The 14,556-nt window shown below is 35.1% G+C and overlaps 1 protein-coding gene across 3 annotated transcripts in view; it reads right to left on the reverse strand.

Moving 5' to 3' along the window:
• Positions 1–14,556, reverse strand: part of ZBBX (zinc finger B-box domain containing) — a 205,120-nt gene that overhangs the window by 149,026 nt on the left and 41,538 nt on the right. For all 3 annotated transcript variants that reach the window (XR_013998853.1, XM_081138132.1, XM_081138133.1), the window contains exons 9-14: positions 10,727–10,901; positions 6,577–6,697; positions 3,801–3,910; positions 3,338–3,438; positions 2,378–2,457; positions 490–629 (exon numbers count right to left, since the gene is read on the reverse strand). Coding sequence is in view for 2 of the 3 variants with exons in the window: in XM_081138132.1 (XP_080994258.1) it covers positions 490–629; positions 2,378–2,457; positions 3,338–3,438; positions 3,801–3,910; positions 6,577–6,697; positions 10,727–10,901 (727 nt within the window). In the remaining variant the exon portion in view is untranslated. The remainder of the gene's footprint in view (positions 1–489; positions 630–2,377; positions 2,458–3,337; positions 3,439–3,800; positions 3,911–6,576; positions 6,698–10,726; positions 10,902–14,556) is intronic.

Raw genomic sequence — 14,556 nt, forward strand, 5'->3', positions numbered from 1 at the left:
TGAGCCCTAATGGAAACTATGGAGTTAGGGTGGTAACGAGGTGTCCATCTATGCTTGTTGACTGACAATGTCCTCCTCTGGTGTGTGGTGTTGATAGTGTGAGAAGCTATGAGCTTGTGGCAGCAGAAGGTATATGGGAACTCTGAACTTCCTGCTCAATTTTGCTGCAAACCTAAAACTGCTCTAAAAACTAAAGTCTATTTAAATAAGCATCTTTAGAGTAGCACTTAATGGACATTTATATTCAGCATTTCCCACAGGTAACTGGAAAACCATGCTCCAGGGAAGCAAAAAGTACCTTCTGGACTAGATCTGGGGCCCTGTAATGTATGGGTATATTTTCAACCAATTTCCTTCTGAGTACTACATTTTCTAAGTTTAAAATGAACAGGAAAATAGTCAAAGCTTTTATATACTGCACTCCAATTGGTTTTATTAAATTATCAGCACTTATTGTTAATAATATTAATCAACAAGGAAAAAAGTTACCTTTTGAGTAACCTTCACAATAAGAAGAGCTGTTGCTTAGATGAAGATGTAAGAGGTCTTTTTTTCCCTTGGTGAAAACACGATGCTGATGGATGTCATTTTCATACAGAAAAGTATTCTGATAATCATAAAATGGGCAACTTCCATGTTTATGGAAAAGCAAAAGAATAGAGTTGAAAGAAGTACTATTTAAAAAGTAAAAAGCCCCAGCTTATATATATAATAAAACCTTAAGGAAATAGGGGTATTCACACTGATTTAATATTTGCTTTAGCCTTGCTGTGGACACATTCTAAACTACAAATAACTAAGTAGTATTATGGATTTAAAAGAAATAGGTAACTGGGCCAACACTGATATATTCTTTCTTTAAAAGATGGAGCATTATCTTTTAAGCTCATTGAAATATGATAAAATCAAGGTGGTTGTTTTTTCAATTTTAATTGAACTTATTGGGGTGACATTGGTTAATAAAATTATGTAGGTCTCAGGTATGCAATACATCATCTGTAAAGTGTATTGTATGTATGTTCACTATCCTAAGTCAAGTCTCATTCCATCAAATCAAGGCCTTATATGTAAATAAACTTTTAGTTGTTCATCAATGAACTATAAGAGTTAAAATAGCATATGTGGCATTTGTTTCATTTAATGATGATTACTATATATAGGTATAGTTACAGTTAAAATAACATTTTCTATGAGTTGAGTAATATGTTAATAAACCTGATATTTATGCAAGCTCTACATAGTACCATCACAAAAACTCATGAATTATGCTTAATCAAAAAGATCCTCTTGTGTCAACTATGATTATGATTTTTCTAAGAAAATAAGAAGCTCTAAGGGCATCTCCAAACCCAAAAGCAAAACTATTGCCAAACCACCATCAGTAACTTTTCTGTCTTCTCTAATACCATACATGGAGGTCAAAGCAAAGATAAGACATATAAACCACTCAAATTAGAGAGCAGAAATGCCATTTGGTTCCTTAGGAATATAGTAGTGGATATAAACTTCTAATCTACTGACCAGAAGGTCTACTGCCTTCTGTCAAATGTAAGAAGCACGTTTGCTGCTAGACATCTGGGTCTATGTGTCCAAACGTGGGGCTTTTCACGTCTGAGTGCACGGCATAGGCCGGATGCTGTTCCAAAATGCTGACAGGGGCCTAAATTGATCTGAACATATAAACAAAGAATTGGCTTAGGGGTTACTTAATGGAAACTTCATTCTGCTGTTTAACCAATTTAATACTTGTAGTCAAAATGTCTGAAATCCTAGCTAAAGTTTCAACAGTGAAGTCCCTTGGAGTAATTTTAACATTACTAAAAAATATAGCTAGATATTATTTTTCATTTGGAAATGACAAAAATCCACAAAAAAGTTGCAAAGTAAACCATTATACTTAATCTATTTAATTTATCACAAAGTAAAATCTGTCTAGGAAGTAATCTATAGTCTGGGAGCTCTTTTTGTCTCTCAAACTAATTATTAATGTACCTGTTTTTATTTAGGGTTCACAGCAAACTGAAGTGAGGAAAATACAGAGTTATCTTTTAAGAAAAGAACAAAGCTCATATGACATATAATGGCCTTGGTCAGCCATTTCAAATAAGAACAATTCCTAAATTCAGAAGCACCTATTAAATAATCCAGATATTAGGTAAGAGTAGAAATATATCATTAGAGACAATTTTCTAATTATTGAATGTTTATAAATATTAGCAATAGTGTACACAAATTTAAACATGGTTTTAGTAAAATATACTCTAACATTTAAGTTATTCATTTTTTACATTATGGATATCTCATTTAAAGAGATAGCTGATTTTTTTTTTTGGTGGGTTTTTAATAAGCCAGCAAAAGTGAATTAGAAAGACCTTACCTTTGTTGACTCTCTGCATCAGCTAACTCAACTTTGTAAGGCATGATGTTCCCCCGTCCTTCAAATTCCTCTTCATAAGTCTTATTAAATGCATGTTGCATATTAGTATGTTCAATAAATGTATTATATATTAACCAGCTAACTTGTCAGTAATATTTATAGAATTTTCTTCTACAAATAATGTCATGAGCTCTCTGACTATATGGCATCAAGAACTTAACAAGCACACACACATATATATGCATGTGTGTGCATAGTTGTTTGTTCAATAGCTTAAATTTATCCAAAGGAGAAATAATAATGTTGCTAAGTAATTCCTACATTCTAGCATTTTTCTTTGACAACCACAGTAATACAAACATCAAGGATAAGTGGTTTATTCAGCTACTAGATGATTAGAAAGTCAGAAAGGCACTGAGTTTGTCACAATTTAAACCTTCAGCCTGGAGCTCTGGATCTGACTGGCTTTAGCTTCAGCCGATTCTATTTGTTGTCTTGTAAAGACCTGTATTCAAGTTATTATTATACTAAATCCATTAAATCATCACACAATTTTTCCTTTAAATAGAAAATAATATTAAATAACATTCAAAACCTAAATGTATACAGATTTTATTAAATAGATACCATACTAATATTTGTTTAAAAGCCTGATAATATAAAGAACTAGTACAACACTAAACTAGATTTCTATAAGTTAAAAAAATAAAATGTCTTTTCATCTCCCACACTGCATGCTTCCAAAAAAATGATGCATTATTAATGCAGAAACTTACTGTCAACACTAAAAAATAGTACTGTTTTATTACTATCAGCATGAATAAATTCAAACACATGTAAATTTCCCATTAAACTATGTTGGATTATCAAAGAAGTCTTGTTGAAAATAATATGCAGTTGCAACTATATGTTATGAATTTCCTGTTTGTTAAGTAATATGACTGGTCATTATGCACTTACATCATCCAGTTCGACTATTTTTACAGAGGTTTCAGGTCTCTCTGTGCTTAATTCTTCTACTGGCAGTAAAAGAGCTGGGCTTTGTACTTTGGTCTCCTCAACTAGGAAATAAGATTGGAAAATAATATCATCAAGGCATATACTTTATCTGATAATTTCCTATCTTCAAATAACATAGCGAAAAATTAAAGAATAATATTCTCTCATCTATCCACACAAATATAGAAATGCTGCCAATTTTCCTAGTTCAATTAAAATATACATCTTCTTAACATTCAATTTTTAAATGAAAGTATATCTAGAAAATGGGGGGAAAGTATGCATTTTGAACAGGAGATAAAGGGTACATAGTCCAGTTGAGAATGATCCAGTAAAGAAAAACAAAAGCAGATGCTGATTAATGCTTAGTGTTTAAAACTTTAAATAATAAATTTTGAAACTGTCTAATCAAGACTGAACTAACCATCACTATCTTCATCACTTTTATTCTGAGAACTCTGTGCCTCACTAGTGGTTGTACACTGAGGTATGAATGTATCTGGTAGCATGTTGCGAAGTTGCTCCTGTGGAGTTCTACAAAACAAGGAGGAAGCAATTAGAAGACTAAAATACATTACCTAAAACTTCCTAGACAAGATATTGATTTATTTCGCAAAGGAGTAAGTCTACAAAATTAATAATGAAATCATAGTTGTACCTCTAATTCATGGAAGAAAAGCATGATTGCATAACAGAATCTTAATCCACTAAAATAATTTTGTAAATCAAATTAACATCACACAAGACTTTTTAATTGCATATCCCACTGTTTTTGGTTAGGATGAATAGTAAAGTTATGATAGAATCAGTGTTCTTGAAAAAAGCCACATGAAGCCCATTAAGCATACCACATTGTTTAAAAAGCTAATTTATGAATGTGTGTTGTGTCCCACAGCTTTGGCATTATGTTGCTAAGTTCTAAGAGAATCTGAAGACATTATTCCAAGCTTCCACCAAACCAGTAGGGTAATAAAATAGGGTCCCACAATATGAATATGAAGTGTTCTGACGGTGGCATCTGTCATCCAATTAACAATGAGGTTTGATATGGCCCATCTCATATGGAAGGCAATGAAGCACAGGGATTCTCAGAGGTCAAGAGTGTTCCAGAAATCATTCCCAAGTTACTGGGGAGCTAGTCACTTTTTAAACAAGAATAAGAGTAACTACAGCCCTTGTAGACCATGCAAGCTCATGAAGTCCCCATGTTAAGGTCAGGGCCTTCTTAATAATATTAATAGGTAACATTGATGCATAACTTAAAATGTACCAGGCTCTATTCTAACTACTTGGGGCATTACATTTTAATAGATGCATTAAATAGTCACTAGTATTATTTTAATTTTACAGATGAAGACACTGAGGCACAAAGAAGTAAACCAACTTGTTCAAAGTCATTCAGGTAATAAATGCAGAAGAGGACTTTGAACTCAAGGTGTCTGCCTCCCAAGCCCATGTTCATAACCATTAATCTATATAGTCTTCCTCTCAATTGGCAAAGGCACTAAAAGTTGACAGTTTCCTGGCAATCTATGGCTATGTGTATTTCCCCAATACAGGTAATGTATACATCAGAACACTCCAAAATATTTATGTTATTCAGCTTTGTGTCCAAACAAATTTGATGAGCATGTCATTTTATGTCCATAATTTAATTAAGTGATGGAAATATTAAAGAGTAAAAGTCAGAGACAAATTGGCACTTGGCCACCAGAAATCTCTTTCCAGTTCGGCATGGATATACTGTCAAACTGGAAAGTTTTCAATCATAGATACACATAAATGTACTATTATCCAGATACTTCTTCATGAAGTGAAAACATCTAATTTTGTGAATAAAGCCCTGGACCAAAGACTGACAGAGCCTAGATAGTAAAGTATTAGAGCTAAGGCCCTATAGATTGTTTATTATAAACTCAATATTTTCCAGATGAGAAAATGTGGGCCAAGAGAATTTAAGGGATCTGCTTCAGTGTGTCTGAAAGGCTGGAGCCCTGCTCTAGTATGCCTAGAAGTGGGACCTCCACCCCAGTTGGTCTGGAGGGCAGAGTATAGACAGAGGGGATAGTTCTCAAGACTTAAGGTCCTGTAGAATTTGCCCTCGGGTTGCAGACTAGCTCAGGACCTGTTTCTTCTTTCCTATTTCTCCCTTTTAGAATGGGAATATCTATTGTATGCTGATTTCACAGTTAGAGAGCAACTTGCCTCAGAATGAATCATACACTGAGTCTAACCCATACCTGATTTAGATGATATTTAGATAAGAATGTGGACTTTAGACTTTTGAGTTGGTGCTGGAATGAGTTAAGAATTTTAGGGCAATTAAATGGAATGAACATATTTTGTATGAAAGTAGGACATGATCTTTGGGGGCCAGGAGCAGAAAGCTCTGTTCTGAATGTCTGTTTTTTCACAAAATTCATATGTTGAAATCCTAACCCCCAAGGTGACGGTATTAGGAGGAAAGGCCTTTGGGAGGAGATTAGGTCATGAGGGTAGAGCCTTCGTGAGTGGGATTGGTGCCCTTATAAAAGAGACTGGAGAAAGCTCCCTAGTCCCATCCGTATGTGAGGACACAATGAGAAGATGGGCATCTATGAACTGGGAAGCTGGCTTTCTCCTGACACTGAATCTGCTGGCACCTTTCTCTTGGACTTCCCAGCCTTAAGAACTGTGAAAAATAAATGTTGTTTATTAATATTTAATGTTAAATTTTAAACAATTTATGAAATGGTGAATCTAATATATTAGTCTTTGAATAAAATATATTTGAATACTATTAATAAAATTATAAAATTAAAGGTCTAATTAAACTTAAAATTAGATTCTGAAAAATATAGCTTCAGAAGTTTATGCTAATGTCAAATGTCTGAGAGCAATACCTTCTCTCAGTAGTCTTTCATTTATCACATTATTTTGCTATTATTCTTAAATTTTATACTGTTTTGTGCCTTTTCCCACATTTACATTTACATTTCTCAAGGAAAACCCTAAACTAATGATGCATCATATACATAAGTAGAATTAAAATTCTTATTAGAACAGTAGAAGCTTCATGGGGATTTAATATTGCTTTAAAATTATTTATGCAAATGTCAAGCATACATATGAGATTGCTACAAAAAAAGCATGTCACACAAGCAAAAAACATAAATAGCTTTTATTATTTCTTATTAATAATGCAAAAAGTCAGAAAATACCTTCTGTGTTTTTTAAGCCATAATTTTTCCATGTAGGATATACTGTCTTCTTTAAATTCAATATGAAGTGGTTCTCTCCAAATTTTCAGGTTGGTTTGTACTTCACATTCTTCCAATGAGTCTATAACAATAAACATAAAATACAGAGTTAATGTAACCTAGTCTATAAATTATCATAACTTCTCTCAAGATATAGAACTCACCAAATATGCTCTGATAGTTATCTGTAATCAACAATTCTAGGCTTAAATAATGCAAAAGAGATAAACATTGATGATTTATAAAATGACTGTATAGACCGCGTTCTTCAATAATCCCTTGAAATTAAAGAATTTTATGATTCAAAAGGTTTTTAAAAGCTGCTGATTTTAAATGCTAAAGATAAATACAAATATACTCATTATATAGTCTATAAACACACACAAACATAAAGGTATGTATTACAGCCACTGACAATAATGCTTACACATTATGGGAAACAGAAAAGAAATAACTCAGGTGGTGGCACCTGGAGGAGACAACTGTCTTCATGAATTTATAGCCACACGGCAATTGACTTCCAGATGCGTCAGATGTTTCTGAAGTACTACTAAATTAAAACCACTATTCAGAGATATTTAAAACGGATGGAGATTTCTGGGAAAGAAATAACTCGAAAACTTGGAGATTCAAAGCACATTACTAAACTAAATGGCCAAGGAACATATGAAAAGATACTGGATGTCATCTGTAAGGAGGTGAAAAGATTAGAAAGGCCACTTTATTTCTGTCGGACCAGCAAAACTTTTAAAATCTGACTATTTAAGTGTTGGTGATAATGGGAAGCAACCAAACCTTTCACACTCTGCAGGTGAGAGTGTAAACTGATTCAAACACTTGGGTAAATTACTCAGCTTTGTCTGGTGTACTTGAAGACAGGTACACCTGGTGACGCAGCTATTCCACTCCCGGGAACAGACATCCTAGAAATGTGTGCACACGTGTTCCAGGGGACCTGTGCAAGAATATTCGCAACAGCACCATTCGTAATTTCAAAAATGAGAATCGGCCCAAATAACCATCTACATTTAAATAGGTAAATAGTGTTATATTCATATAACAGAAGACTATGAAGAGTGAAAATGAATGAAATACAACTATGCACATTTTCATGGATAAATATCGCTAAATGGTATTCAGTAAAATAAACAAGTTGCAAAAGAGTACATATACTAGCTTTCCACTTACAGAATGTTCAAATATATGCAAATTTAACATTTTGTTGTTTAGAGATACACATGTACAATAAACTGCATGAAAATCAAGGAAATAAAAAAAAAAAAAAACACAAAATTCAGGCTAGTGATAATCTCTTAGAGGGAAGGAAAGCGGGGAGAGAACAGATGCTTACTATTTTGTTTTTCTTTATAAGCTATATAAATTTTATAAACGTTCTTTTGTATCTATTTAATATCTTAAGGAAAGGAAAATATTTACAAACATATACATATAATACACACAAACATATATATAATACTCTAGAGCAAAAAAAATCACATATTATATCAACAAAAGTTCTCATCTTAATGATTCCTCCACTGAAACTACACTATTGACCTTACTTCTTTATTTTAAAACACTATCCCCTCCATTGGTTTTTATGATCATGTACTTTACCAATTTTCCACCTATATCTATGCCACCCTTTATCTTCTCTTCAGGCTTGTCTTTCCAATGTAATTTCTCTCTAGCCTATTGTGCTAGAATATTCTCCCTGAAAAATATGTACCAACATGTTAACACTGGTTATCTCCAGATTGTAGGATTGGGTTATTTATATTTTCTTCTTTGTAACTTTTTTATTATAACCAAATTATTTTAAATAATCATAATGTTATTCCTATAATATAGTTATTTCTACAATAAAGAACAAAAATTTTTAATTACTTGCCACAGTGAGTTATCACTTCACACCTGTCAAAAAGGCTGTCATCAGTAAATCCACAAACAAGTTTTGGTGAGGGTGTGGAGAAAAGAAAACCCTCATGCACTGTTTATGGGAATACAGATTGGTGCCACTGCTGTGGAAACCAGTACAGAAAGTTCTCAAAAAATAAAAAATGCATCTGCCTTATGAGCCAGTGATTCTCCTTCTGGGTATATACCCAAACAAACCCAAAACAATAATGCTAAAGAATATATGGGCCCTTATGTTCATTGCAGCATTATTTACACCAGCCAAGATATGAAAGCAACCCAATAGACGACTGGATAAAAAAGCTGTGGTACATATGCAATGAAATAGTACTCAACCATAAAAAAGAATGAAATATTACCATTTGGGACAACATGGATGGATCTAGAGGGTATTATGCTAAGTGAAATAAGTCAGTCAGAGAACGATATACCATGCAATTTCACTTATATGTGAAATCTAAAGAACAAAATAAATGAACAAACGAAACTGAAACAGAATTATAGACACAGAGGACAGATGCATAGTTGCCAGAGGTGGGGTGGGCAGGAGGCATTGAGGGACTAGCTGAAAAAGGTAAAAGGATTAAGAAGTACAAATTGGTAGTTACGAAACAGTCATGGAGATGTAAAATACCACACAGGGAATGCAGTCAATAATACTGTAATAACTCTGCAGAGTCCCAGGTGGGTACTGGAAATAGCAGGGGCAACAATTTGTAAGGTATATGATTGTCTAACCACTATGCTATACACCCGAAACTAATATAAAATAATATTGAACGTAAACTGTAACTGAAAAATAAATTTAAAAATACAGTGGTCCCTCAGTTTTCTAATGTAACCCGCTCTGGAAGCCCGTGGGAGCTCTGAAACGCTGGAAAACCGAGGGACCCACAGCCCACAGCTGGGCTTCAGGATGCTGCCCTCAGTGGAGGCCGCACGGCCTGTTCAACTTCAGAGGCGGGTTCGAAAACCGAAGCATTTACTCCGGGTTTACAGCGTTCATAACCCGAAATGTGCAGCAACGGAAACCCTCGAAAACCGAGGCACCACTGTATTTTAAATGGTTTTCCACTTCTTTGACCTAATCTGATTTATCAAATCAGTCCTTCTTTTACTTTAAATGCTATGTCCTTCAAAGTGGACAATCAAAAGGAAGATTTAGTCCCTTTCAGAGTAGAATAGTAGAAAGTATATCAAAACAAGAAAGTTAAAATAAAAGGCACATAAAAACATAGTCAATGAGAGTTATATTGAGGTATGTAATAAAGAGAGTATACAAATTAAGTTCTAGAAATAGTAATAAAATTAGTATTTCATAAAAAATGTAAAAAAATATTTAAAGGAGAGAAAATTGTTTAGTAAAAACCCCACTTCTAATGGGAAGATAGTATTCGATACCTCAATGTTAGAAATTATAGTGTTATAAAGGAGGAACAACCAGGAGAGTTCCTTCATTGAGAAAGAGTAAAATAGCAGTAATAAAATTGGGTGCTGTCAACTAAGATACATTATTGAAATTTATTACCTAACATTTTATTCTCAATGAAAAGCAATTCAAAGCCTCTACAAGATTCTGAGTAATAAAATTAATAAATCAAACACTTTTTTAAAGGACGGTTTTCCTCAAGAGATACTGGGAAACTCAAAGCAAAGATGCTCTACGCTTCAGTCATCTAGTTTTTCAATGTCTAGAAAATGGACATGAAAATCATCAAGGAAAAATAAAAACAAGAAGTCTTTCTTCAAAAAGAAAGAAAAACAGAAGACTAATCAATTCTACCCTGAAGTTCATGGCAGTATTTGAAATACATTTTTCAAGACAAATATAAAAATTTCTCGACTTCTCTATCTCAAAGATTCTCCTGTTTTATGTGCTGTAATTACAATCCAATAAAGAAATGGTTGTCCTGACAAAAGCTTTCTTCTAGGGGAGTGGGAGCTGAAAGAAACCAATTCTCTATTCGAGAGCCCAAATTTACGTAGGAAACAAACACAAATATTCCCAATGCCCAGTTCAAGGGTTCTATAAATATTAAACCACCAACCAATGGTCATACAGCGACCATTCTTTTAAGGAGTTATATCAAACTGCTATCCCAATGTTAATTGTTTTGAATATTGCACTTACATTCACAGAGAACGGAGTTAGGTTCAACTATACTTTACACTTGTTTTATAAAAATAGCTATACCTGGTTTTGCTGCAGGTGAGTTCTGTTTCCCACTGTCGTTATGATGTCCAGTTCTCCATTCATTTAAAGCTTCCTGAAAGGACTGGGCAGAAGCTCCTTCATCGAATGACCCTTCACACAAGAGCCTCTCCCTCGGGTTTCTACATTCTCTTTCTTGTGTTGTTGAAACTTCCATCTAAACCAATTAAAAATGTATCTAAGTATGTGTTATTAGAGTTTCCGTATCATAAACCGCAGAGGCATTGTAAGTCACATTTTTTAAGCTTAGAATAGAATGTTTTAAAGTTGTACTTATTTATATGTTTTACTGGTTTCTTTAAAATTGTATGAGCAATTACAAATGGTCTCTTCATAAACTATTAAAACTGGAGTCTACAGGACTGAGGATTTATCATTATGATATTCACCAGTGTTCTCCCTGGAAAGCGACAACAGCCTTATATGTGGCCCTCCTACTTCTCCAGTCTCCTGCTCCTGCAACCTCCCCACAGCAGAAAGAGCAGTTTCAAAACATGCAAATCTGACCATGTCAGGCCTCTGCTCCAAACCCTCCACTGACTCTCTATGAAGCCCCCAGACCCTACTAGGACTTACAAGGGCCTGCACAGCCTTGTACTCCCCGCCTGCTACTTCAATTCTTTCATTTCGCCCCTTCACTCAAGCCGCTCCGGCCAAACTTCTATTTCTGCAGTTCTGGAACCCACCCAGCACGTTCCCGCGGCGGGCTTTGCACTGGCTGTACCCAAAGCCTGGAATGGTCCCTCTCCACAGCTCCGCACAGCCATTCCACTCCTTCCATTCAGTCTCTGCACAAACGTCACCTACTCAGAGAGGAGGTGATGGCCCTGCTGATGGCCTTAAAAATATAGACTCTCCCCACCCCCCACTTTCTAATCCCTTATCTGCTTTATTTTTCTCAAAGTAACTTATCTCTGTTTATTTCTTTATCATCTCTCTCTCTCCCCATTAGAATGTAATGAAATCGGGGAATATTTTGCCCCCTCAGTGCCAAGAGCTGTGCCTGGCTCAAAGTCGTGCTCATTAACAAATGAATGAATGAATAAATGAAATGCATATGAAACATTGCATGCTTCTTAGTGTGATGATGGGAGAAAGGATGAATTCAGTTCAAGAATATAAATCCATTACAAACACACAGAAAAAAATAAAGGTAGTATTTGGCAGTTATCCACTGAATCAGAGAAAACATTCAAATTAGCCATAGCAAAATAAATTCCACACCAATGGTGAGTTATCAAATGTGGATACCTATACTGATATCAAATTGTTAAATCTCCAGTGTGTATCTTCCAGATACAAAAGTAGAATCCTTTATGTGCAGTCCTTAATTGCAAAATAAATATGCAGATGGTTAGAGTACAATTGAGAGAAGATCATTAAATAAATGTATAAAACTTTAAATATAAAGAAAAAGCACCTGGGAACCTGCCTGACACTATGCTAGCTGTTGGCCACAGAAACACAGGTTAGTAAGTCCACAACAGAAACAGGTGCAAGAGCAGGTATCTAACTCAGATAAGCAAGAATTCTATGGGCAAAAAGTGGCAGGGGTAGGATTCCAGAGAGAGGGGATGATACATAGACAAAGACATGGACCCAAACAGCACAGTGGCATGAAACTAAAAGTAGTTCATATTGTTATAGCAAAAAGTGGGATATGAAAAAATATAAACGGTGGAAAGATGAACAGGGGGAAGATCATGAAAGTTACTGCCTGCCATAGAGAGAAAATTGGACTTGAACTTATTGGAAACACAAAGGCACTGAAGAGTCCCACACAGTCGTGTGGGAAAGAGAGAAATCAGGGAATAGTGAGCTTGGATGCAAGGACACCAAGGAAAATGTTACAGACATTTGGCAATATCAACATCACAAATGCATAATCCTCTTCAGTTAGGAATGTCGGAAATTTATTATGTAAATATACATATATACGCAAAACAACATTTTCAAAAACATTCTTTGTAACTATAGCTTGTACTGACAAAAAATCGAAACAGTAAATGTTGATCAGTGGAAAATAGATTTTTAAAAGTCCAATAAATGGAGTATTTTATAGCCACAGTATAGAATGAGAAGGTTCTAGACTGTATTTATATGGGTGTCAAAATATTTTGTTACGTGTAAAAAGCATGTTTGCAGAGCAGGATGCTAAGTATATTAATACTGGTTTCAATAAATATCTACATACAAAATTGAAAATATTGATTCCTAGAAGGGGAGAGAATGAAATGAAATTTACACTCTATAAACTTGTACCTCAAGAAAAAGCTAATTTCAGTATTTAGATTAACTGTAAGAACAGAAATCACCAAACATTCAAGAAAGTTTTTAGATGGTAGACTGCATGGGACATAGTAAATGATCAGACAAGCAGAGGAAGGAAAGAAAAGACTGTGAAAAAAATAACTGTTTTGCTGGCCTGGGAAGCTGGAAGATAGGCTGACACTAATAGTAATATCTATAGGTTTTGGAGGAGAAATAATGAATTTAGTTTGAAAATACTAAGTTTTAGAAGTAAGTGGGAAGGTAATTACAGGCATCGCGTAGGCAATATGTATGTGTGTGTCTCTATGTGCACTGCACTAATGAAGAAGCATTGAAAACTCAGTGACAGGGTTTAAGTGGGCAGTGACTGCAGTAGCTCCTCAGGGCAGCTCCTTTCCAAACAACGAATCAAGATAGAAGACACTGCATTTTATAGCTATGCCTTTGGAATACTTGGCTTGCACATAGTGGTGTCAGGATAGGAAAAAACCAGCAGACTGTACATCGGCTCTTAAATGTTTCAGCCCAGAACTGTCATATGTTGCTTCCACTCAGAGCCCAACATGACCCTGCCCATTCTAAAGGGGCTAGAAAATATGATGAATCAGTGCTGTCCATTCATCAGTGACTCCTCAGAAGCACCCGTGGCCGGTCTGTCAGAACACGAAATCCATGCAAATATGCTGACTTTCCTGGGCAATTCGAGCAGTTCCTCTGCTGTAAAGAGGTCCTCCTGGCACAGAGCATGTTTCCTTTTATGTTCTGAGAGCCTGGGTTCAGAGCTCAACAGATGGATGAGGTTCAAGCCTCACTCTGTCACCAAGTAACAAGCTGTGTGACTTTGGCCAAGTTATGCACTATTTCTGAACTGCAGTGAAAAGGTGAGTATCTGAGGATTATGTATTACATAGATCAGAACAGATTCAATGACATGGAAGCATAGATGAGACTGATGAATGTCAGAGGGATGGAGGAGGGCGGGTGGGTGGAAGGGGAGAGAGTAACCAAAGAATTTATGTGCATATATACACAACCCAAGGACATGGACAATGGTGGGGAGAGGGACTGGGGAGGGGGAAGGAATGGGGTGGAACAGGTCATTGGGGAAAAAAAGGGACATCTGTAATATTTTAAACAATAATAAAACTTAAAAAATAAAAAAAATAAAAAAATCTGAGCAAGCCTGTCTTTTGCTTAAAACAATCAGTACGACAAGTCTATTGTAAGAATATGGGAGTGAGCTGATGAAACTTATCTAGCACATCATGGAATCAGTAATCAATCTCAATAATTACCAGCATTTGGTATATATCTGATTTTAAAAATCTGTGAGATTTACTGTCATCTATAACACTTGGCAAAGTTTTCTAATTTTAGCCTCTCTGGAGTCCTGATTAATACAAAATCATTATATTGCATTGTGTTATCCATTTTTATGTTCCTCCCAAACACTCATTCATTTCCTGACTTGGTGGAAATGTCCAGGAAGCCACATGATCAAAGGACCATTCATCAAGAAATCAGCATTCAGTGGAATCAAA

This window comes from Miniopterus schreibersii, assembly GCF_964146895.1.
Source record: "Miniopterus schreibersii genome assembly, chromosome: 5".
In the NCBI taxonomy this organism is placed as follows: Eukaryota; Metazoa; Chordata; class Mammalia; order Chiroptera; family Miniopteridae; genus Miniopterus; species Miniopterus schreibersii.